General features: G+C 48.1%; 12 protein-coding genes across 12 annotated transcripts; 8 read left to right on the top strand and 4 right to left on the bottom strand.

The window, feature by feature from the left end:
• Window positions 1-83: 83 nt before the first annotated feature.
• B0J16DRAFT_376868 (cytochrome P450) lies at window positions 84-2,143 on the top strand (the record flags this gene model as incomplete). Its single annotated transcript, XM_046130798.1, has 6 exons — window positions 84-798; window positions 876-1,225; window positions 1,279-1,400; window positions 1,452-1,735; window positions 1,805-1,906; window positions 1,956-2,143. The coding sequence occupies 6 exons, from the start codon at window positions 84-86 to the stop codon at window positions 2,141-2,143; spliced, it is 1,761 nt and encodes a 586-aa protein (XP_045988031.1).
• A 638-nt stretch (window positions 2,144-2,781) lies between these two features.
• Window positions 2,782-3,237, bottom strand: B0J16DRAFT_312759 (uncharacterized protein; the record flags this gene model as incomplete). The annotated part of the gene is made up of 2 exons (XM_046125069.1): window positions 2,782-2,941; window positions 2,999-3,237. The coding sequence occupies 2 exons, from the start codon at window positions 3,235-3,237 to the stop codon at window positions 2,782-2,784; spliced, it is 399 nt and encodes a 132-aa protein (XP_045988030.1).
• Window positions 3,238-4,198: 961 nt separating this feature from the next.
• B0J16DRAFT_312758 (uncharacterized protein) lies at window positions 4,199-4,767 on the bottom strand (the record flags this gene model as incomplete). Its single annotated transcript, XM_046125068.1, has 3 exons — window positions 4,199-4,302; window positions 4,347-4,644; window positions 4,693-4,767. The coding sequence occupies 3 exons, from the start codon at window positions 4,765-4,767 to the stop codon at window positions 4,199-4,201; spliced, it is 477 nt and encodes a 158-aa protein (XP_045988029.1).
• Window positions 4,768-5,041: 274 nt separating this feature from the next.
• Window positions 5,042-6,839, top strand: B0J16DRAFT_359241 (kinase-like domain-containing protein; the record flags this gene model as incomplete). Its single annotated transcript, XM_046129645.1, has 4 exons — window positions 5,042-5,184; window positions 5,582-5,678; window positions 5,742-6,026; window positions 6,063-6,839. The coding sequence occupies 4 exons, from the start codon at window positions 5,042-5,044 to the stop codon at window positions 6,837-6,839; spliced, it is 1,302 nt and encodes a 433-aa protein (XP_045988028.1).
• A 423-nt stretch (window positions 6,840-7,262) lies between these two features.
• B0J16DRAFT_365743 (uncharacterized protein) lies at window positions 7,263-8,398 on the bottom strand. The gene is made up of 3 exons (XM_046130047.1): window positions 7,829-8,398; window positions 7,574-7,780; window positions 7,263-7,522 (listed from the first exon to the last, which is right to left on the bottom strand). The coding sequence occupies exons 1-3, from the start codon at window positions 8,219-8,221 to the stop codon at window positions 7,400-7,402; spliced, it is 723 nt and encodes a 240-aa protein (XP_045988027.1). The 5' UTR covers window positions 8,222-8,398; the 3' UTR covers window positions 7,263-7,399.
• Window positions 8,399-8,884: 486 nt separating this feature from the next.
• B0J16DRAFT_408130 (RmlC-like cupin domain-containing protein) lies at window positions 8,885-9,940 on the top strand. The gene has a single exon (XM_046133003.1). It carries the CDS (start codon window positions 9,014-9,016, stop codon window positions 9,800-9,802), a length of 789 nt encoding a protein of 262 aa, XP_045988026.1. The 5' UTR covers window positions 8,885-9,013; the 3' UTR covers window positions 9,803-9,940.
• A 443-nt stretch (window positions 9,941-10,383) lies between these two features.
• B0J16DRAFT_325907 (uncharacterized protein) lies at window positions 10,384-12,133 on the bottom strand. Its single transcript, XM_046125931.1, has 2 exons — window positions 11,952-12,133; window positions 10,384-11,878 (listed from the first exon to the last, which is right to left on the bottom strand). The coding sequence occupies exons 1-2, from the start codon at window positions 12,035-12,037 to the stop codon at window positions 10,429-10,431; spliced, it is 1,536 nt and encodes a 511-aa protein (XP_045988025.1). The 5' UTR covers window positions 12,038-12,133; the 3' UTR covers window positions 10,384-10,428.
• A 1,011-nt stretch (window positions 12,134-13,144) lies between these two features.
• On the top strand, window positions 13,145-14,373 carry B0J16DRAFT_325905 (uncharacterized protein). Its single transcript, XM_046125930.1, has one exon. It carries the CDS (start codon window positions 13,481-13,483, stop codon window positions 14,063-14,065), a length of 585 nt encoding a protein of 194 aa, XP_045988024.1. The 5' UTR covers window positions 13,145-13,480; the 3' UTR covers window positions 14,066-14,373.
• Window positions 14,374-15,194: 821 nt separating this feature from the next.
• B0J16DRAFT_325902 (uncharacterized protein) lies at window positions 15,195-16,358 on the top strand. Its single transcript, XM_046125929.1, has one exon. The coding sequence runs from the start codon at window positions 15,326-15,328 to the stop codon at window positions 16,259-16,261; it is 936 nt and encodes a 311-aa protein (XP_045988023.1). The 5' UTR covers window positions 15,195-15,325; the 3' UTR covers window positions 16,262-16,358.
• B0J16DRAFT_295022 (E1-E2 ATPase-domain-containing protein) lies at window positions 16,352-19,835 on the top strand. The gene is made up of 2 exons (XM_046124407.1): window positions 16,352-16,822; window positions 16,879-19,835. Exons 1-2 carry the CDS (start codon window positions 16,627-16,629, stop codon window positions 19,602-19,604), a joined length of 2,922 nt encoding a protein of 973 aa, XP_045988022.1. The 5' UTR covers window positions 16,352-16,626; the 3' UTR covers window positions 19,605-19,835.
• A 747-nt stretch (window positions 19,836-20,582) lies between these two features.
• B0J16DRAFT_390289 (uncharacterized protein) lies at window positions 20,583-22,313 on the top strand (the record flags this gene model as incomplete). Its single annotated transcript, XM_046131863.1, has 5 exons — window positions 20,583-20,739; window positions 20,790-21,025; window positions 21,075-21,176; window positions 21,224-21,548; window positions 21,598-22,313. The coding sequence occupies 5 exons, from the start codon at window positions 20,583-20,585 to the stop codon at window positions 22,311-22,313; spliced, it is 1,536 nt and encodes a 511-aa protein (XP_045988021.1).
• Window positions 22,314-22,633: 320 nt separating this feature from the next.
• On the top strand, window positions 22,634-23,922 carry B0J16DRAFT_325900 (uncharacterized protein). Its single transcript, XM_046125928.1, has 3 exons — window positions 22,634-22,744; window positions 22,789-22,994; window positions 23,043-23,922. The coding sequence occupies exons 1-3, from the start codon at window positions 22,722-22,724 to the stop codon at window positions 23,861-23,863; spliced, it is 1,050 nt and encodes a 349-aa protein (XP_045988020.1). The 5' UTR covers window positions 22,634-22,721; the 3' UTR covers window positions 23,864-23,922.
• Window positions 23,923-24,064: the final 142 nt, after the last annotated feature.

Below are 24,064 nucleotides of genomic sequence, written 5' to 3'. Positions count from 1 at the left end.
CTTACCCATTCTATGGCTCAACCTTTCTTTTCATATAGTAAATCTCCATATTTCGTTCTCACAATCTCACTACTTCATGTACAATGGTAACATCCGATCAGACAACCACTTGGGTTTTGTTCAGGTCTTACGATGGGTCGCTTTTTGAAACCGGGGCGGCTTCTCGCGCATCTACCGCCGTGGTCGCTGGCCTTGCCGTTCACCACCTACTTCTGCGCAAGGGCGAATGGCACTTGAAAGCACCCACCATCATTGAAACCTGGCTATGCTCTTTTCCGATTCTCTACAGTCTTGAAGCCTTGTGGGGAGCCAAAAACAACATGGGAAACGCCTTCAATGCCTTATACCTTATGTCGATCTTCGCTTTGTCGCTGCTGATTAGCATTGCCTTGTATCGGGTTTTCTTCCACAAGTTAAATAGTTTCCCTGGTCCGAGACTGGCCGCGATTTCCAAGCTATGGCACAGTGCCAACTGCGTCGGGGCGAAGAACCACCTGCTCTTGGAGCGGATGAGGAAGCAATACGGAGACTTTGTCCGCACAGGTTGTTTCCCATTCTCGATAAGAACTACGCCAACTGCGGCACATCAGCTAACAGGCTCTATGGAATCTTTAGGCCCAAATGAGATAACCATATTTGACCCAGAGACGCTTGTCAAAATTGATGGACCCGGTAGTAAAACGCGCAAGTCTGACTTCTATGACTTCTTGTGGCCCGCAGCTGGTCTGGTCAACTTCCGGGACGTTTCTTTCCATGATGCGCGCCGCAGGATCTGGATGCAAGCAGTCTCCGCCAAGAGTATGTTACGACCTTCTCCTTTGTCTGTGCCCCTTGAAGTTATTTAACTTGCCTGCTGACCAATGCCCCGTACCCAGATCTTCCTGTTTACGAGTCTCAGATCGCTGAGCATGCAGAGAAGTGGGAAAAGCTCCTCGGAACTCATGCTGATCAGGGAACCATGGTCCCGTTTAGAGATATGGCATACTGGTATGCATTTGACGTGATGGGCATGTTCATGCTTTCTGAATCCTTCGACATGATCAGCAGCAGCGAAAGCCACTGGGCCGTCGACAATCTCCGTCGTGCGATGAAGATCCTCGGGCCATGCCAGATGACGCCGTGGTTAGCACAAATAGGATTTAAGTACCTGAAGGGATATTGGCTCGTACGTGATTGGCACGCTACAGTGAACTGGTGCAGAGAGCGCCTGCAAGACCGTATCAAAGTAAGGTGTACCCTACAACCTGATCAATGAGGCTTAGTACTAACCCTGGCTAGAGCGATGACGGAGCCACAAACATCGCATCTCATTTAATATCTGACTCGATTCGTAATGAATCAGTCGAAAAGGATGAGAATCTTCTGACTGGCGAAGCAGTTGTTGGTATCATTGCAGGCAGGTTTGTGATATCCCGGTTCGCAGGCGTTGATGCAATACTGATTTTTTTCAGTGATACAACCGGCCCCACGTTGACGATGGTCTTTTATCTGCTCGCCAGACATCCTGAACATCAAGCTAAACTGTACGAGGAACTGCAGCAAATTGATGTCACAGACCGCGAGGCATTGAAGACCTTACCGCATCTGAACGCCGTCATTGATGAAACCATGCGCTGCTACCCTGCCATCATGACTGGAGGCAACAGGGATACTCCGCCGGAAGGGATGACGATAGCAGGGCGTTTCATCCCAGGGGACGTTACGATTGTATCACCACGCTATACTATTTTTCGATGTGAGTTATGGCCCTCCCAGGTGGAAATAGAATGATAAACCCTTTCTGACATTTCTTTTCCAATTGCAGCTGAAAGATGCTATGTCAACCCTGATGAGTTCATCCCGGAGCGCTGGACCAGCAGACCCGACTTGATCAAAGATAGCCGTTCCTTCCGGCCATTCGCCTCTGGTATGTGTCAGAGCCCAGAGTTGTAGCTATAACTGACTGAACATCAAAGGACGATATTCCTGCGTCGGCAAAAGCTTAGCGCTCACGCAGCTTCGTGTAGTGACAGCCCTGTTTGTGTCTAAGTTCCGCTTTACCTTTGCTTCGGGGGACGACCCAGATTCAACCGTGAAGGGTCTCAAGGATCAGTTTACTACAGCGCCTGGTCCGCTCAAGCTAATGTTTCAAGCAAGGAAATAAGGCGGTTGTATTTACAAGAATATATAAGAATCCAGTATTGGAGTCCTCATTAAGATAAAGAATGCCTTGCCTTGCCTTGCCATGAAATCGTCTCTTCTCTCTATATGCGTGTTGTCGAAGAAGACAATTATCTCCTTCAAGCCCGCGATAAGTATTCGCAGTGTACCTAATGGAAGTTCTCTCCTCACGGACTTACTTAAACTCGAATTGCTATGGCTACAACTCGTCCATCAGATAGGATTTCTGAGGTTACACGTGATAATGAGGCATTATAAGTCCTTTGCCTACACAAAACCTCCTTTTCTTGTCTTTTCTGGTCCGGGCTGGCTATGAAATGTTTTCCTTGCTTCCATCAGGTTTTTCCTCTTCCATTCACTAGTATCAACAATCTACAGCCACAACTATATTTCTACAGCAACTTCACTTCACAACAACTACAACCGTGCGCTTACAGCGCGTCAGATGCCGGGGTGAACCATAAGTAGACTTCAGTAAGTAAAGTAAATGTCTTTTTATTCCTTCCGGCTCATTAAATACAGGAGAGAAAACCGGAGTGCCCGGAGAAAATAAACTCCAATCTCATCAGCCCCAACCCTCATCCCACACACTTCCTATAACAACATGTATAACGCTTAGATCTAAACGGGGTAAGGCCAAGTCTGCTGGCCTCGGTCCTTGCTCCTGTAAGGACAATCAACGCTGTAGGAGGAAAATTGAACAGATTGACAGTAAGAGTCCAGGACCTGGGTGCCACGGCCCTTGCATCCGCGGTCAGTCCACCACTTAACCAAGCAACCACTAAAGAGTGCATTAGTCATTGCGAAACATAGAGAGGTGACTTGATAGTTCACGTACCTTCCCTCAACTCGAAGCGAACCGATGTTTGTCACTTCATGACAGATGTGGACGTTATCGCCCTGGAATGCCTGAGACTCAACAACCTGGTTGCATGCTCCCCCGACAGAAGTATAGACAACGGCGTTTCCTCTGGCACGAGCTTCAAGAGTTTGAGCCTCTGAATCAATGGGCGTTGCTGAGGACAGAGTGATCATAGACACAAGAAGGGCCAAAGCCGAGATCTTGATGGCGACCATGATGTTGAGTTGCGTATGGGGATTGATTGACTTGGATAGTGTTGTAGATGAATGATTGAGGTTGATGATTTGAATGCTGAATTCTGAAGAAGAATCTATTTCAATTTATAGATAAGTGTTCAATGGTAAGTGTTGTTTGTAGCTGGCTAAACAACATAGACAGTCTGCATGCTCTACATTCTGAATACGTTTTACGCTGTAAATACGCGATTTCATTATAAGAAAGGCCTGAACGATGGCAATGATCTACATTATACGCTTTACGCTGTAAGTAAGTAAGCATGTAAGCCAACGCACAGATGCTTTGATTGCAGGGGTTTTGTGAACGAGGCAGATTGGTAAAATTTTAGCCGACGAGGAAGCGAATATTTGGACCATTGAGGAGCGAAAGCATGTAACTTGAACTTTGACCTCAAGAACCTGGAGAGGAAAATGGGCTGTGAAATTGTCATATTTTCTCCTCACATCCCAAGTCAAAGACTCAATGCAAAGCAGCGATGGATCTGTTCCAACTGGGAGCTTTCGACGTATTCCTCAAATCTCACACCTTAAACCCCAAGTCAAAGTGTCGGCCCAGACTACCTGTCGTTCCAGATAAAATCTCCGTCTATCAAAATTCTTATGTCTTCTGACATCCGGTTACTTGTCATGTCTAAGAACGCTGCACCGTATCCCGGTTCAGCTTAACTACCTTCCTAGTTAAGGAAACGATTGCAGCTTCCCTCTTGATCCACAAACAAGTCAACCTCGGCTCGAGGCATCTTCTACTCCATCGTAATCATGCCATACACCTTCCATGGAACTACAGCGATGTCCTCTCTTGGACCTGCCATCCAGGAGTCAAGCCGCCTGCAAGCCCGTGCTTGAATAATTGTGCATTGACACCTTTTCCGTTCACCTTTGTGCCATTGTTATTTGGATAACATATAAGCTTCATATATAATACAGCGATGAAGGCTCACTACTGTGAGAAGATGCTATCTTCAACAACAGTAGCGCCCTCTCCACGTTCACAAACAGGCGCGAATCTTCTCCCCACTTTCTTAGCTAGCCGCTCGATATTATCTAGTGCTAGTTAGCAGTACTCAATTGCAATAAAAGTCCCTTACCCATATCTGTCGGAAGAAGAATAGCTCCGTTCTCATCAAGCGAAATAAGGGTATCCTTAACCCAGGTACGACAACTGAACGCCTCTCGCGTTCTTTCTGAGGGCATTCCACTTGCTGGCACATCCTGGATCACTTGTGTGGCGTGATTAGCAACACTCGATACTCGAATCAGAGCAATTAGAGTCAAAGACCTCCCTGGGTCCTCGTGTTTCTCTTCATAAACCCATGGACCAGCACGGTTTGTGACGTGGTGAAAAGTAGGCCGGGTATCAGCATCTGTGATGACGAGACCCCAATGCTGCAATATTTAGCTATGGTACGTATGTATGAGCAGGGGGGATATTACATATTCGTCATCCTCTGGTCGGGCATCTAAGGTAATGTAAATGGTATGTCGCGCAAGTGTTCCGTCGAGAGGCATGATAAGAAATGCTGTTTATGGGGGATCGGGATCAAAATCAATAAACGAGAAGTAGGTTCGTAAACGATAGATAATAGATACCCTGAACACAACCGTTAGGCAGCAGCTCTACCCCGCTAACGGTTATTCCTAGCTTCAATTGGCCTGTAGTGAGTCCACTAACACGCAGTTACAGGCCAGACGTGCACGGGCATGGTCCTGTCTTGGCAAGCAACTCATTTATCCGCTTGCAAAAACAAAAATAGTCCCGACTATTGTGCAGCTTTGGACCAAGATGTCAGATAAGGAATGCGACCTACAGCGGGCGCTGACAGCTGTCGATAATTCGGGCACGCGCTATCCTCAGAACCAAATCCTTGAGCGGTTCCTCGAACTCTCGATTGACCCCAATGCTTCGGCTCGGTATCTCCTTCACAGGTGCGATGCAGACACCGGGTCTCTCAAACTGGGGCCATTTCTCGCCGACTGGAACGAACTGGTATCCTCATGTGAGTAACACTGCCCGTCTTTTTTCTTGTGGTTACCTTCTGAAGGATCGGCAGATGGATCCCAACAACGGTCGCCCAACAAAGAACTCGTCCTCAAGGTCCATGCAAGAGACGGGGATAGGTGCTGCATCACTGGGTTACAAACTTCCCTCTTTGATCCCTTAATTGTAGCTCCCATACTTTCTATGCATAGCTCTATAACAAAAGTGAGTAAGACAAAAGCTATTGTTTCTATAACAGCAATCGATAACGAAGTACTTTGATAGTCTCAATCCGAGATACTTGAAGTCTTTCTAGGACACAACTTGACACAAGCACTCCAAAAGCACTCGACGCCCTCAAAACTATTGGTTAGTCCGTCGATCTGCCGCGATAGCGTTATCACAGGGGTATATCAAAGTTGAGTGGACGAAAGGTCCCGAGGTGAGCCTCTCCATACCGTTACCCTAGGCAGTGTTTGTGAAGCCCTTTCTGACATTTACATAGTACACTGTCTCTCGTATCCTTATTGGTGGTCCAGACCAGCCCTCAATTCTAGATAAGATGCCGACAATTCAATGGTACACCTTTCAGGACCACTCGAAATCCGGCATACCTATTCCGGATTCAGCCTTGATCAAGGCATTGACGCGCTTTGCGGAGCCTTTAAGGTGGAGTTTTATTGCGCAAGACATTGCTTCCAGGCACCCGCAACCTCTCCCGATTGCCACAACAGCCACTTCGTTTCTTCACCAAAGCCTCTCAGGCTGTGCCGCCGTTGTAGTTTCGACAGTCTGCAGTTTACTTCCATCTTCACTTAGAACACAGATTTATTTCTACATGTGCCGTCTCGGTGTTCGTCTGTACGGGCCATCATCCAGCTTCAATGCCCAACGTCTCCCATTTGGCATGTATCTGAAGTTAGGTAGCCAGGCAAACCATCAAGGGCTAGCCAACGAGTATGGCACTTTGCAACACCTGCGGAAACATACGACCGTACCTGTCCCTCGCCCACTGGACTTGGTATCCAGCTCGAATGCCACTTACTTGATTACATCTCGAATTCCTGGACAGCCCGCAGGTGCTTTCATTGACTCATTTACCGAAAGTGAGATGGACACTTTTAAGCAGGACTTGCAACAGTATCTAGGACAAATTCGGGCAATGTCAAAGCCGGTTGCTCCAGATCATGCCATCTGCAATGCTATTGGTGGACCTTGTCACGATTTCCGCATCTCCGTTAGCCAAGAGTGGATTGAAGAACGAGGAAACCTTTTCGGACCATTCGTCGACGAGGACGGGTTCAACAAGACTCTTCAAACACCGGCACTACCCGGCATAACCCACACGCCCGGCCATAAGATTGTCTTTACACACGGTGACATCAAAATGAGAAATGTCATGGTTCATAATGACAGAATCTCTGGTATCATAGATTGGGAAACTGCTGGCTGGTTCCCTGACTATTGGGAGTACACAAAGATACACTATGTCACCAAGCTTCATCAGCGGTGGCTCAAGGCTATGGATGAGGTATTCTGCGAATTTGGGGATTTTGAAAGCGAGCATGCTACTGAGTTTCAGCTGTGGGAGTATTGTTTTTAAAACTAGCAACTGCACGTCCTTTCCAGCTCCATTCAGTGGAATTCCAAATATTACAATATTTGAGGTGGTAAGAAATCGATAGTCCAATGCATGTCAGGCAGTAGTGCACGCCGCTTATTGAGGCGGTATGACGAGAACAAATACCACCAGTAAATGACCACCACGCTTATGCTTATTCTTATGATTCTATATTTAGTCACGCTGTAGCATTAATGTGTACGACGCGTTTTTGGACAGCTCATAGTGTGCCCAATATTTGAAATTTGCTAAAAGATCTTGCTGCAAATAAATTCTGTCAAATGAGCGACAACGTGCAGCAGGCACCAAGCGGACTCTATAGTGCATAAAGATGTATGTTCTTACTGGGCTTCACAGACCGCAATTGAAGGTCAGGTCGTGAGCTACGTCTCTCGTAGATGTAGTGAGTGTCAAAAAATGGTTATATTGTAGGCAGAACCCCCGAATAAATATCTAAAACTGTCCTTGAAAGTCCAACCGAACTTTGAGGCAAGTGATAACTCTCCCTTAACAAAAGTTGAAACGAAAGCATCGCCCTAGCCCTAGGCAGAGCTAGCTCTGTTGTACTTTCCGAGAATATTCATGCCACGCAGCGAAATAATAAAGGCAGCCGAGCAGACACTTTCCAGCACCATTACACCGAGTCCAGCTGCGAAGGTATAGGTCTACCGCACGGTTAATACGTGACTCTCTCATCGTGTCAAGATTCAACTTACCAGCTCTGTGCACAAGCCCGCCCAGGGAATGTAGCTTTGTCGCGAATTATTCTGACAAGTCCAAGACCAAAGATCCCAGTGGTTGTTGCGAAGAACTTCCTTATCGACGATGAAGTAGATAGTCACCGCGATCCATCCAGCAATGACAATACCAGAGCTGACCAAGACGGCGACGGTGTGCACGGTTCCATCGCGAAACGAGCGGAACTATTTTAGTTAGATCATGCTAGCAACTGACATTCGGGATTGACTTACAAAACTGAGACGAGTAGCAAGAGCCAACACCTGAACAAAAGATGCAAACGCAGCCATAGCCAGCATAAGCCACGTGGACAACATGTTAATGGTAGCCCATCTTGTCCTCATCCAACCATTCTCATCTCTATCCACAGAGTTATGCGTAGTCTTCCACACATTAACCGCATGGGCCAACAAGCTAAGAATGCTCAAGTTGACAAGAAGAATGAGAACGCGCAGAGAAAGTCGGACGGTATCAAGACTTCCAACAGACTTGGGCGGCGCACGACGTTGCTTCAGAAGAGCCTGCTCGTCAGGAATATGTCGCGGTGCCTTTTCCTCTTCGACTTCATCGTGAGGATCGAGACGGTTGGAGTACGACTCGTAGCCTGATGGAATGCTGAGATCCATGATTAAGGTGATGAGTAAGTGAAAAACAAAGATAAAAATAAGCTTGATGAATAACCTTTTTTTAGCGGGACATGTTTCTTCTTATGCCACGAGATGCATCATGACCTAATAATCGGGGGTAAGAAGTTTTATCTAAGCTTACCAGGTCTCGAGCGCAGTCAGCCTCGCTTAGTTCCGACACCGCCTCCTCGGCCGGGGACTCGAAGGAAGCTTACCATCAGCCCTAAACCAAAGTACAGATCCTCTAATTGATCCTACCGGAAGAAATCTGACAGCAGGGACTTTCATCTGAGCCTCTTATTGGACAAAAACGCGAGATAAGCGGCGAAGCTTCACTAGCTCGGCTGGCTCGGCTTGTTTACTTGCCCAAAGTGGACTAGGGTTCCACTAATCGGGGACCTTGTCCTTGACTGGTCTCTATTCCTAGAGGGGCTGAGTGATCCTTCGGCCGAGTAATTAGTCGGGAAGAGGAGCTCATGGGATGAACTAGTGTTTTTTTCACTGCCTCTTTAATTTAGTTTGATGGGAAAATTATCAAATTCCATGCAGTAGGGCTGACTGTCAGCGGTCAAGCACGTTGGGGTCTAAACGCCGACAGCTCATCGTGCTGTGATGCCGGAGACGATGTGGATATAAGAGCATTGGCATCGCTGTCTAAAGCATCATTATTATCACTCATCATCACATCTTCATCACTCAGCTCACTCACCAACTCTAATCACTCACCTCAATCTTCTTACTCTTACAACATCTTGGACTTTATCCATTAATACTTCTTCCACAACCATCAAAATGCAATTCCTATCAATGCTCCTCTTGGCCGGCTCAGCTCTCGCAGCTCCCAGCGCCCCTTCATCCCACCAATCTCGCGCCGCCCCAAGCATCGATGACATGCTCCCACCCATCGTCCCCATCAACACCAGAAGTGGTGACCGGGACCTCATCTCCAAGATCATCACCGCTCCCACCCAAGTCGAGCGTCTCAAGCTCCTCGACCAACCCGGTGACTTCATCTTCGACTTCAAGGCCGCCACCGGTGCTGGAGAAGCCAAGGGCAAGGGCGGACGCTCCGTCTCTGCTACAGCCCTCACCATGCCCGCTCTTATCGGCAACGGCGCTTCCATGACTGTTGCCTTCCTTGGTCCTTGTGGCATGAACACTGCCCATGTGCACAACCGAGCTACTGAGCTTAACATCATTGTTAAGGGCCGTCTTGTTACCAACTTTGTTACCGAGAACGGTCACAAGCCTGTTTCCAACACTATGGATACTTTCCAGATGGCTGTCTTTCCCCAGGGCGCTATTCACCAAGAATTCAACCCTGACTGCGAAGATGCTGTCTTTGTCGCTGCTTTCGACAACGTTGACCCTGGTGTCAACCAAATCGCCCAGAACTTCTTCTCTCTGAACGGCGATGTCGTTTCTGCTACTCTGGGTGGTGTTCAGACTATTGACGGCAAGGACATTGAGTCCTTCCGTGAGCACATTCCTGCCAACATTGCTCTTGGTATTGATGCTTGTCTTAACAAGTGTGGTATCAAGAGGAACGCTAAGCGCGACTTGAGCGAGCTCTTGATGTAATGGGATATGGATATGATATCTGGCGCATGGGTATAGAATGGCAGGATAGATTGCACGTATATACTTGGATTCTTGTTGATAATTAGCTTGTTTCTATTTTAGCTTGTTTTGCTTCAAATTCAGACTTTTCAATTATGATCTCGGTGTTTATCAAGTGTTTGCCTGACCGGTAGGTAACTGAATAAATCTCCTCTAAAGCTTAGGGTAGCTTTCGACCAGAGTAGCCTAGGCTTTGCTCTAAATCTAGCATAAGATGACCACATTATTTCGTCTTTAGTGTTTTCGGGGCTCAGTTCTTCCAGTAGCTTGACACATGGTGAAAAGGTCAAGCATTTATGTATCATTTCCATGTAAAGTTGAATAGAAAAAGGCCCTCCGAAGGTCTCCCGGACGTGTGTAGATCATACCAAGCCCACAGGTAATGCTAGTGGTCCTGCGAGGAGGCATCATACTCTACTTTCCATCTTGGGAGTGTTCAATAACGTAAATCCGTTGTAAGTGGCGGTTTAATAGAACAGAAAAGGCTACGATCTACATTAGACACACTGAAAATAATGCTGGAAAAAGAGTTTCGTATATTTGCTATAAGTAATGCCATAACTGGTCAATCTGCGTGCTGCAACACACTATGGTGAATACTCGGTGCCTTTGAGTCTCAGGATAACCTGAATATCGCGCACATCCATATGCTGCATGATCCAACACAAATATCGCTCAATTCCCATCCCCCAACCGACCGTCTTCATTGGCTTTAGCTTTCGCATATCCACATACCATGAGTACTGATTGGCATCGACTTCATGGCGAGCCAACGAGTTAAGAACCTGTTCGGCTGTTTCGTGACGGGCGCCACAGCCCATGATCTCGCCTAGACCTATGAGAAAGTCGGCACAGCACGCCTTGGTCTTCTCATCATCGAGATACGCTTGATAAAAAGGCACGCTCTGATGGTGCATCTCTGTCAACCAGACAGCCCCTCCATATCGAGCTATAAGCATAAGCTCGCCCTTACGTGTCAGGGACTTGCCCAGCTCCGGTCGTTCAGGCACAACGTATCTCCACATCTCTGATGTGATCTCCGGAAGACTTAAAGCCTCATCCAGTGGAACACGTGGGAATCTTCCACCCAGAGAGGCCCGAAGGTGGAGCACATCCTCGATGTGTTTTGTTGTGCCCGCAACTTCGGTTATCTCCTTTGCGTACTTTCTGAGCAAGGATCTGGTCGTGTGTACAATGTAGCCTTCAGCGACTGCAATCCCGTCATCGAGTTCACCAGCGAGTTCACACTCAAAGTGGCAGAATTGATTCAAATGAGCTGCATCAGAATCCTCTCCTCGGCAGGATGTACCACAATAGTACACCCCTCTCAATCCTTCTTGAAGCCGAAGACCCCACTCCAGGGCAAACTGTTGAGAGTCCGCAAGATAGTCATGCTTTCCCCACATCTCAATGTTCAGAGGCTCCGAGTCGGAACCTAAGCCCATAGGTGAACTTATACTCGAGGTAGTGACCGGAACAACAAGGTATTCATACCTTTGGATGCGCTGGAAAAACTCGATAGCGTCGTGATACATGGTGCTTTGCATACGAAACATTGTTGTATACCAAGGGCTTTGCAGTGCAGCCATCGCATGATCAGCGGGACTCTCCCACGAGTATGGGACGCTGATCACCTGCTTTTCGTCGGCCGGCTTTGCCAAATTCGATTTCAGAGTCGACGCCTGTTCAGGGCTTGTGTTCTGGTGCTCGTGCTGTCGATTTTTGCTAAGAGGCACTGGGGGGTAGATTGAAATCTTGGCAAGTTGCCCATCATGCTCGTAGAATACATGTGTTTGATGGATTGAAGGGTTTCTGACGACGGGCTCCGATGTGGCAACTGTCCAGAAAGAACCAGAATTCCCATGAACGACGGGCTGGCCACCTAAATCAAGCGAGACAACAGCGAAACTTGGTTCTGACTCCTGGGTGACTTGGTCCACGGCATCCTGAACAGCCCTATCAAGAGAGTGTTTGCTCCGTAGCGCATCGATTCTATTCGCCAGCATTTGATGGACAAGCTTCTCGCTGTTCCCGGCACTAGATAACGATCAACCTTTATTATATGCAATTTTCAGGGGTCCTGCAAAGTCACAGCTCGGGTAGGACTCACCATACGACTGCTAGATTCTTGTTTGCCAGGACTCCTGCACCGAAAACTGCTATGTCGCCAACAGTGCCGGGAGTCCTGTGTCCCATACCTCCGGAGGCTGCGGCGGCTGATAAGTTTCCGTGAATGTCTAAAGCCACAGCACCGATGGGTCCAAAGGCAGTCAAGGAGGAAACAGCTTGGGCCGCTTGGACGTTCTGGGACGGGAGGTCCAACTTGGTAGTGCCCTCCTCCTGCTGGATGTTTGGAACCTCACCTTTGCCGAGTTCATCTGCCGCTGACCCGAACATGAATGGGTGGCGACCTGAGTCAAGTAATGCGCGAGCACATTTGATTGGATTTTCGGCAGTTGTAGTACCAGCTACCGCGCCATACCGACCTGTGTTTCCATCGACAATAGCGGCGTCCTTCTAAAAGGTTATCGCTGTTAGCCAACTGTGTATTTCTCTAGAGAAATATCAAAGTCTCTCCAAGACCAACCTCATAGCTACTGTTGAAGTTAGAAGCACTGGCGTTAATGCAACCAATGTTCTCCAAGGCTATGACTGCTGCTTCTACAACGTCCACGGCGCGAGCGCCCGTGCTTAGAGAGCTGCGAGCAACTTTTGCGACGTTGTACAAGGCATACTGGATAGCTTGATAAGGGCCGCTGTTGGTCTCAGAAGAGTTGTTGGCGCCAGCATACAAAGCAAAGACGCCGGTTGAAAGGTTTGTATTTTCAGTCATGTTTAAGTCTCATATAACTTGTAAAGGTGTTTGACTGTTTTGTTTCCAGAAAGGCAACAACAAGAGTCACTCTTATATATCCACAGAATTGCACTTTGAATTACGTGATTAGGCACCTCTCGTTTGCAAAGCCGGTTGAAAATTCGAGGATGCGGGCTGAGCGGTAAGTGTTGTGGTTTGTGCCGCGCAACGCGAATGCATGCAAACAATTATCGCAGCTCGTGACCCAATTCCCTTTCAACCGCCCCTTTCAATCATCACTCCATGAAATTCACGAATACAACACGGATAAAACATCTTGTACATTGCTTTCGGGACGCATCTCGACCAAATATCGGTGGGCTTCTTACTTGCTCGCGTTTGGCCACTCTTGTCTCGTGGCACCTTCAGGCTCCAAAGAAACACTGAGTGTGTGGCGCGGTTTTGTTACACAAACTTTGGTCGATGCAAGATTTATCAAACTGTGATTCGTGGTTCTCTCACCGGTGAGTCACAACTAAGATTTTGCCAATCATGGAGTAACTCTAAGTTGCTCTTTTGACACCACTCTATTTAACTTGTCCCTCTCGGCAAATCCCATTCCTCCCTTCTCCTCCACACCTTCGACATCCCACCACCTTTCTGCTACTTCCTACCTAACACATACCACAACCTGGCTGCCGTCCCGCCTGAATCGACTGCAACTCAGAAACCCTGCTCTGTAAGTCTTAGGGTGCTGAAACAAAAGGGCCTAGGTCCTAGTCTAATCAGGCATAAAGCGTCTAACTATCGTATCCCTTAGGCTCTCGACCACTTCATTCTGAGCGATGACTCTCCCGATCATTCACATCAACGGCTACCCAGGCATGGGCAAGCTCACTATCGCGCGAAAGCTAGTCGAACTTCTATCCCCTTACAACGGGCGGCTTGTTCACAACCACCTCCTCATCGATCCTGTGGGCGCTATATTACCACGTTCTAGCCCTGACTATCAGCCGGCGCGGCACGCAGTCCGGTCTGTTATCTTCGATGCGTTGGCAGTATCCCAGGATACAGCAGATTCCGTTTTCGTCTTCACCGACTTCCAGTCCAACGACGAGATTGGTCGCGGCGTTATAGCTGAGTATCGCAACATGACTGCACGCCGAGGTTGCACTTTTGTGCCTGTCACTGTCACCTGCAACGAAGAAGAGAATCTACGCCGATTAGCCTCTATAGAACGGGTGGTTCACGGAAAGCTTACAGATGCGACAGTCGTGGCACACCTCCGAGAGAATGCCGTGGTACACCAGTGGCCAAAGGAGGATCCATGCCACATGGAGCTCGATATTACGAAGTTGAACGCTGATGAGGCCGCGCATGCCATTTTTGAGCATGTGTTGGCGGTTTGCAAAGAGCTGAGCAACCACTAGAGCGAAACAAGTCACAGTTATCACACTGCCTTGCCGATCTGTCGCTCCTAAGCGTGATTCAATCTGTCACGTTCCAGACCGCCTCCGACCTGGCAACCTCAATCGACCAGTGCCCTGGTGGTGCTAAGCAGGATATCGATTTGGAGGAAAACAAGCATTTCGCAACAATAGCATCTCAGCATTGCATCTGTCATTCGAAGCTCTCATTTGAGGCTCATTTGAGGCCCACACCGGGCCACGTCACTACACAAAGATTTTGCGTTGATCACCGTTTGCTATTCGAATGACAATCCCCGCAGACTTCGACATGTTCACATTTTGCTATATGGCTAATAAGCTGGGAAGTGGGGGAGCGCTGGGAAGTCTCTCTAGCATAAGCTGTATTTAATATATCATTATTGTAATACCACCCTTCGATGAGATTAACATTTACTTTTCTCTCAACAGAACTTTACCTTTCACTTTGATTGATTTTGACCGGGTTTGACCTGCACTGCTTAATTCTGCACTTGAAATAACATATCAAGACATTCTCTTCGCCGTTCATATTAGAAAATGATTGAAAAACGGCTACTCTAGACCCCCTGTCTTTTATTTTTTATGCTTGCCGCGACTGTTGAATTAAACATGGGATTTAATAGAGACGTTATCCTTACCCTGCAACGTGGCTGTTGTTGTGGGCATGCACGCATTTGCCGGGGCAGCAGAAGAGTTATCCCCTAAACCTCAGGGCGTTGTAATAAAATAGTCTAAGGGTTGGTCTAATTGGGCATAAAATGCTCTCATTATTTCGTCTATTAGGCTTATGAGCTACACTTCCTGAGATCTGCCCACAGATCTTATCTGACTTCAAGACGCAGTAACGCGACGCCGTCATGGTCTCCACTAAAGCTACGGATGCCAAAGCGGGGCAATTTTGACCCACCAATAACCATCCGCAAAACCCTCCGCGCTGATCCTTCGGCGTTCCGCTCTCCTCATCTCCTTGGCAATTCCGCAGTTTGAGAACCTTGATGGCCGCACCTATCGCTCAAATACCAGCAGACAAGCTCAATCCGTACGCGCCTAGCATGAACGTCCAAAGTATAAGTGACAAGACCCAGCACCGCGCCTGCGACCCATGCAGTCAGTCTCTCTTCCCTCCGCTTTGTAATCATCAGCTGATGACGTGTTTCAGGGAAGCGGAAAGTTCGCTGTTCACGGCATACTCCTCTATGCGAACGATGTTCTCACTTTGCTTTGATATGCGAATATTCGCCTATGAGAACTATAGGCCGGCCTAAGAGAGGATATAGATCCAATGGCGTCGCGAGTACTGGTGCAGCATCAATGTCGCCTGAGACAGGAGGTTTTGCTGGTGTCATGAATCAATTCTTTGATGACCTGGGTACCTCGCCGCTGCCTCCTTTCGATATTGACTTTTCGGCAGACCAAGAAGCTGTACAAGGAAGGACACCATTGCTACCCGATCCTTTCAACAACACATCTCCGCAACAGGATCACGGCAACCAATACCCAGGGGACAAGCCAGCGGATGCATTGATACCCCCACAAAATACCGAGAGCGTAACGATGCCATCTCAAAAGTGTTCCTGCATCGAGTTAGTCAATCAGCACTTCTCAGAGATAGAAAGTTCCCTCGAGACATTCCAAACCCTCAAAATCTTGAAAAGATCTCTGGTCTCAGCAAGGACAATTCTGGAGTGTACCATTTGCTTCCAGTCCATCAAGAGTCCACGCACATCACGCAACGTTTATCTGCTGGGCTCTCTTTTATCCAGCATTGGGTCATCCTACGGCGACTTCTTCTACACCCAAAAGCAACAAGCTTATGATTCTGGTACACCGATAAAACTTTCCATCGGGAAACAGGCTAATAGCGGAGATATGGTTGAAGTTTCTCTTGAGGGACCTAGTTATGTCGCCTTTCTACAAGCAAGTCTCAAGGGAGAGTTGGATTGTCTTGTGCAACTGGGAGATGAATTGGCGGCGAGACAGAGTCAGTCTCATACCGAAGGTCATGAGAACTGCGAAACAGGGACGAGTTGTTCAAATACTGAGTCCCTCGCGATAACGAAGCATCCGACTGAGGTTTGTCCCAAGGAAGTCGATATGACAACTGCTTGCGCGTGCTTTAGAACGGTTGATCAGGTCAGGGCTGCAATAGCAGAGGCGCAAAGGATCATTGCAGGATGAGTTACTGAGAGATTACAGGCAGTTGTTGTTAAGATACCCATCGTTTAGCATTGGAATTATAATGCTAGGGCTTTTAAAAAAAAACCCCCACTATTTATCTATTACGTCCTTGGGAAACTTGTATTGCACAAATTACTGATTGTTCTTGAAGCGCAAAAAACGGAAGCGCGGCGCGGAGACGGAGCGCGGGGACTTTTAACAGTGGCAGTGGAGCCATCCGCGGAACACTCAGTTTCACGATATATCACGTCCCGCTGCCTGTTGACACTTCTTTTACATGAAATAACCCTACTCCTAGGCAAACCATCCTTACAACCCCATATCATTTCCAAACACCTTGCTTTCCCAAGTATACTTCCATCACCATGGGTGCATCATGTTGCGGATCCAAGTCTGAGCATGTACGTGCCAGCTCGGATGAACATAGCCACACACACGAACCCTCCGTTGCTGAGCATGGAAGTCATCATCATGCCGATGGGAATGGAGGTTGCTGCGGAGATGATTCCGATGTCTCCAGCATTACCTCGACCTGTTGCGGTAGCGAAGAACACTGCAGTGGTAAGCCCGTCTGCGCAAGAAGTTACATTGAAGTTCAGTCCTGATTCTCTTCCTAGAAAAGTGCATTGTCGCCATTGCTGCACTCGAGTGCAAGAAGGCTTGCGACAAAGATCCGGGCCACGATGAGCACGAACCTGGCCATCACGACGACGAAACAGCCTGTGGTACACATCTCGAAGCTGCATTCGACCAGTATAGCAGCTATCTCGAACAGATTCGTTGTATCTGCCGAAGCGCAATCGAGCAGGGAGTGACGTCCCTTGAGACATGCTGTATGAGCACCCGATCCAAGTCCAAGCACGAACACAAACACGAGAAGAAGAGTGCCGTTCCTGTTATCTCAACTTCTAAGCCTGAAGTCGATATCGAACATGGAGCGAATCTCGAAACAATTGGCTTCTTAGTCAGCGGTATGGACTGCACCTCATGTGCAGACAAGTTGATGCGTATCTTTGCGAACACAGCTGGCGTCTCCAGCGCTCAAGTCAACTTTGTCATGGGCAAAGGAGAATTTAACGTCGACAACTCCATCACTAATGCGGAAAGCGTCCTCAGCTTTGTCTCCGGCGCAAGTGGATTCGTGCTGAGAAAGATTATCGGCGGGAACTATTTTCTTGATGTCTTGGTTTCAAAACCACAGATCAAAGGACTTGTCGACAGCCCACCTCGAGGTGTCACCGACGTTCAAGCTCTTGACAAGAAGACTGTTCGCCTCTCGTACGAGCCAACAACCATAGGTGCTCGAGACTTGATGGAACAGGTCAAGGATCGGTGCAATGGTCTGGCCGAACCTCGTGGGGATGCTCAACTTGAGAATAGTCGCCGTCGTCTTTGGGATCAACTTGCAAAGACCCTTCTAGCGGCCGCTCTCACGATTCCTGTCGCAGTAGTGTCCTGGAGCGAAGACATCGTAGACGACAAGACCGAGGGCATCATTTCAGTTGTCCTTGGTACACTTGTTCAAGCTATTGCTATCCCAGAGTTCTATCGTCCAGCTCTTGCTGCTCTTTGGTACAGCCGTACTGTTGAAATGGACATGCTCGTCGTCATCAGCATCACAGCAGCTTACGTCTACTCCATCGTCGCGTTCAGTTTCGAGATGGCAGGCAATCCTCTTGATGAGGGTCAATTCTTCGAGACCAGCACTATGCTTATCACCCTGATTCTCGCTGGTCGATTGATCGCCGCCTTTGCACGAGTTCAGGCTGTTTCTGCCGTATCACTTCGATCGAAACAGAACAACACGGCTGTGCTCATTACGAAGGAAGGTGATATCGACATTGATGCTCGGCTTCTTCAATATGGAGATGTCTTCAAGGTTCTGCCTCATTCTCGTGTACCGACTGACGGAATCGTCATCTCTGGCAAGACCGAAGTTGACGAGTCCATGCTGACAGGCGAGGCACTTCCTGTGGTGAAGCAAAAGGGTAGCGATCTAATTGCTGGTACTGTAAATGGTGACGGTACTGTCACTGTTCAATTGACCCGTCTCCCTGGCAAGAACACAGTCACTGATATTGCACAACTTGTCGAGGAAGCCGCGAACTCGACACCCAAGATTCAGGATCTGGCTAACAAGGTCGCCGGCTGGTTCGTCCCCGCCATGGGTACCATAGCTGTTCTCGTTCTTGTGATATGGGTTGCATGCGGTATTGAAGTTCTTGACTACAGCGCTGGTAAAAGTGTTGGTAACGCCATCACCTTTGCTGTCGCCACACTCGCAGTCGCATGTCCTTGCGCCCTTGGACTTGCTGTACCCATGGTTCTCGTTGTCGCAGGAGGAATTGCCGCTCGAGGTGGAGTCATCATCAAGTCTGCTGATACCACCGAAGGAGCTCGCAAGACCACTGATGCAGTCTTTGACAAGACTGGCACGATCACCGAGGCTGAGCTTACTGTGAGTGAACAGGTGAATCTGAAAGGGAACTTGTCAGATAACCTCGCTTTGGCAAAGGCTCTTGTTTCTGGTAGTAAACATCCTGTCTCTGCAGCTATTGAGAAATATCTCACAGTCAAGGCAATGCCGGACGTGGTGAACGTCCATGCAATTCCTGGCGCGGGAGTTGAAGCTGGCTACCTGGATTCGACTCTCAGAGCCGGCAATGCTCGTTGGACTCAAGCTGAGCAGCTGGAAGATGTGTCGCGACTTCAGAACAGTGGTCTCACTACACTTGTCGTGACCCGCGATTCCATCCCCCTCATCGTCTTTGGAATGTCGGCTCAGATCCGTCCAGAGGCAGTACAGGTCATACGTGAGCTCAAGTCTCGCAACATCAGTGTTCATCTTGTCTCAGGCGACCAGATCAAGGCAGTCCAAGCTGTCGCAGCATCTGTGGGTATCTCGCCAGACAATGTCATCGGCGAACGTACTCCCCCCGAGAAGCGAGACTACGTCGCTGCTCTGATGGACCAGGGAAGACGAGTTATCTTCTGTGGCGATGGAACAAATGACGCCATCGCCGTTGCTCAAGCCAATGTTGGTGTCCGAATGGGCAGTACCAGTGATGTGACTCAAGACGCCGCAGATGTCGTCCTGCTGAATGGTCTGGAAGGTATTCCGTTTCTGCTGGACATCAGCAAGGTTGGATTCCAACGTATGTACTTTAACTTTGTTTGGTCAGCTGTCTATAATATCTTGGCCATTACAATGGCGAGCGGGGCTTGGGTCAAGTTTCGGATCCCGCCTCGCTATGCTGGTTTTGGTGAGATGGTTAGCGTTGTTCCTGTGGTCCTGGCGGCGAACTCTATGTTTTTTGCCAAGTACTTCAAGTTGAGAAGTTGATAAGTGCGGTACTCTGTTGGGATTTGGAACAAGAAGCTCTAGGCAATCACCACTATAACCAAGGCTTCTATTCTATCTTCACCTCTTTTTTCTTTTTCTTTAGAGAATTCGTTATAATGGCGTATGTTTAGATTATCACAACGAAGGGCACTGTTCTCGTCCGGTTTCAAGTCCCTTTGACCTCGTGTATTTATGACCAATCAGCTATAGCTACATAGACATAACCTTCCAACCGTATCCCCCAATTCATCTCCAAGTTCAGCCCGCCACTTTACCGCCTTTTCCAAAATCGTAACATCACCTGTCACTTCGCAGGCCTGATTGGCGATCAGCCTCGTAGAAATCTAGTGGCGTGCTGAGCCACCATGGTTAACTGCTGGCAAGGCTCTCTAGTAAGGCGTTTGATGTTGATCAAAACGGGCATTAGTTTAGAGTTTCCAGCATTCCAGTTTAGGAATGTGCCTGCCAAGGTCAATTGCCATAGTCTAGACCGCTTGTGGCTTGAATAATAGTAATATGGATCCAGGGGAAGACTCGTTTACATTGGCATGATGGCGTTCAACGAAATATAAGTCAGACTTTAAGCCTTGTTTCTAACCAACAAAGCACCAAACCATTTGCGGAATTGAAGAGGATGCGCCATGTGCCTTTCAGCTCTCCTCATTCAGTAAGGTACAATCCTTTTTCGGAAATTTCATTGAAGCTTATTGCAACCGCAGAATCCGGAAATAATGATTGAACAACGCTCCATCCGATTCAAGAGGCTGAAGGCTCTTAAACATGCCCCTGATAGACCGCAGTGCCGGGTGACTAGATCTAGATGGGTCATATGACCATTGCTGAGAGCAATCTAGATTCAGCCCTCGATATGAAATGCTCCAGCAATGAAATATTCATCAGATATTTAAATAGGCTACCCCCCTCTCAATCTACATTGTTATCATGACATATTCCCAATCTACAACAAGAACAAGCACCATGAAGACCTACGCGTCAATCACCCTTCTCAACCTTGCCCTCCTGACTGTGCATGCAGCACAGCAGAAAGACATCGATGCCTCCTGCAATGACGTCTATGGTATCGTGGGCTGCACCCGAACCATCCAGTACCCTGGCCCTATCAAAGAAACTTATGGTGGGTTATTCCATGACGATATATGATCATATCTAACGTCAGACCAACAGACCACACGGGTGCACAAAATGGTATAGAGGTTAGGCCCAAAGATATCAACATATGCACTGCCGTCCAAGACGCTCTTGGTAACCGGGATTTCGTTGATATGGCAGCAGTCAACTGCGGGTGTCTGAACATGGCCTCGTACTATGGAGATGACTCATACTATAAAAATACCTTTGATGGTCAGATCAATCAGGGCGTTAAGGAATACTATCTTGATGAGATATACAAGGCGGAAACGGTAAGCAAGCATCGTCCCTTCTGCTCATTCGTCGGCTTAACCTTTGCAGTGCCTTTACAACAACGACTATGTCATCTCCACCAACAAAGCATCGGTTACAAGAAGTCAGCTTTCAGCTACCAACGGCTGGACTGTTATTAAAGCTCCGGAGGTAAGTTTCATGTCTATGCTTCAGATATACGACTAACACAACCGCAGGTCGATGTCGCTACATACAGGAAGCTGATCAAGGCAGTGGCTTCCTGCTACTCTGGGACATGCGACGGGCCGAAAATCCGCGCATTCTTTGCCAGCTACGTGGATAAGGCAGAGAACGTGATTGACAGTGACCTTGTAGAAATGCTCAACGACTGGGTCGCTTTGTTTGCTTCTCTCAAGCAAAAGACTACAGAACTTCAGACTTATGCCAAGCAAGTGCAGAGCCGTCTCAAGTCCGTTTCCTCAAAGGTCGAGTCTGTCAAGGCGAGCGTCTGCAGGAACAGTGCTTGTAAAGGCTCCACTCCTACCAATGCTTTCAAGAAGTGTAAGTGACACCAGGAAAGATGTTTGAAGAGTATGCTAACATTGCATAGTCTCGAACACCATTTCGACTATTAAGGGCCTACAGGGTGTTCCCAGTGCCGCTGAGAAGTCGCTCGCAAACATTCCCAAGATGACACAAATCACCCGCACCGCTATCAAGTACAGTACCACAGCCGCAGATGAAAAGTATTACGTGGGACTTGTAGAAGACTACCAGATCAACACTATACGAGACCTCATCAAGGCTTTCAGAGTCACTGAGTTCATGCCCCAGGCAGGAGAAGACCTCAGAAACCTCGTCAATAGATTTAATCTCATCAGCAAACATGCCCCCGACGCGAAAGCCGCAGCCACCTCAATTGACCAAATACTCGCCACGAACTGGGCCAAGAACTCGGAGTTGGCCAAAACTGCTTCAGGCCGCAAGGTCCGTGATGGACTTATCAAGATCCAAAAAGCGTTCAAGGACGATCTTAAGGGCCCGCTTGCCAACCTCGTCAAGTCAAACAAAGCGGTCGAAGACCTTCTCGTCAAATTTCCACTTCGTAAGAAGAGGCTTGAATTTGCGTCCGGGGGCGTTTACTTTAACCGCTGGACCGATGTGCAAATGAAGGTCCCTTGCAGCGTGTCGAAGACAGAAACATTCCGTGATGGTATTTATACCGACGATTACACCTGGTACCAAATCGAGGCTTGCGACTTTGGTCCTAAAAAGGTTAACTTTGTCAAACATGCCCTTCCTTACATTAAATACCGTTTCATTTAGTTGATTTCCTGTCTTTAGCGAAGGTTTTTCAAGTTGGCAATGCTTCCCTGTAATATTTGTTAGACTTAGCTAGTATTCGTTGAAGTTCGCCTTGTTTCCACGATTAATAAAACTTGTTTATGCAAATCATGATGTCCAGCTGTCATTTTGACGAATTATTTAAGCGGGCTGGGAAATGCTTTATCCAAGCCCTGTATCGTGGCTGTTAGTGCATCCACCCAATTTCTTAGTAAACGTTATCTTGATAAGCGATAACGTTATGTGCAACACGACGTCATTGTGGTGCCTTTGACGTCTTTGATCTCTCAGCAGAAGAGGCTCGCAGTTTCTACAAAGAATTGCATATAAGAGCTTCGAACGCGATAGAATTGATCAATTGAATCAAGACAACTCAAACATATTGAAACAATGGCATCCAAGAACGTTTTTATGTAAGTGTCCTCTTCAATGGCGTATCAATTGACTAACAGCTTAGCACTGGTACCACCGGTTTTATCGGCGGTGATGCATTCTATGCTCTAACCAAGGCCCAGCCAAGCTGGAAGTACACAATCCTCGTCAGAAGCGAAGAGAAGGGAAAGGATGTCCAGAAGCAATATCCCGACGTGAAGTTGGCAATTGGATCTTTGGATGACTCCGAGGTCATCAAGAAGGCCGCTTCAGAGGCTGATATCGTTATTCGTGGGTTTATCGCCTCTTGAGGAGAATTGATGATACTGACCTTGATAGATACCGCTGAGAGTTCCGACCACCAAGGTGCCGCACGCGCCATCGGAGCCGGTCTACAATCTACTCACTCCGCCTCCAACCCCGGCTACTGGATCCATATCAGCGGCACAGGAATTCTCTGCTGGTATGACATGGACAACAAGCGTTATGGCGAAGGACCTCTTCCCGAACAAGCCTACGATGATCTCGAAGGCGTTGACAAAGTCACTTCCCTCCCCGACACCGCCTTCCACCGCGACGTCGACAAGATCGTTCTCGAAGAAGCAGCCAAGGATCCCTCCGCTGTAAAGGTAGCCATTGTTTGCCCACCTACCATCTACGGCACTGGCCGGGGACCTTCCAACCAACGTAGTCGTCAAATCCCAGGTCTCGCAGAAACAACTCTGGAAAAGGGCTTTGGACCAATCATCGGCGCGGGAAAGACAGAATGGGATAACGTCCACGTTCACGATCTCTCCAGTCTGCTCGTCCTCCTCTCCCAACGTGCAGCATCCTCCACCACAGAAAATGAAGAAGAAATCTGGGGTCCTAAGGGTTATTTCTTCGCTGAGAACGGAACGCATAAGTGGAGTGAGATTTCTACTCTTATTGCCAAGGAGGCGAAGAACAAGGGCCTCATTGAAAGTGATGAGACCAAGGTGCTGGATGTTGATGAGGCCCAGGAGAAATTAGGATTTCAAGCGCTTTCTTGGGGCTTGAACAGTCGAGGTGATGCCAAGAGGGCAAGGAAGTTTTTGGGGTGGAAGCCGGAGTGTGAGAGCTTGGAGGAGTGGATCCCTGAGGCTGTTCAGGTTGAGGCCAAGAGACTCAACAAGGCTTAGGTCATACTTGAGAACATAGGAGTGGGTTAATATAAGTCGTTGACTTTACTTGACTGAATATGGGTGTTCTTGTATGCAATGTAAGTAGCGTGGTTGTAAATTTGCTATTGCGTCCGTGCGTTATTGATACTTCGCGTCTCGGAGGATGTTGAGCGATCTCTTGCCTTCTGGGTCGACTTTAATCACGATAAGAAAGACGAA

Source organism: Fusarium flagelliforme, assembly GCF_020744385.1.
Source record: "Fusarium flagelliforme strain FIESC 12 MPI-CAGE-AA-0113 chromosome Unknown B0J16scaffold_1, whole genome shotgun sequence".
Lineage (NCBI taxonomy): Eukaryota > Fungi > Ascomycota > Sordariomycetes > Hypocreales > Nectriaceae > Fusarium > Fusarium flagelliforme.
This window is presented reverse-complemented; position numbering and strand designations above follow the sequence as displayed.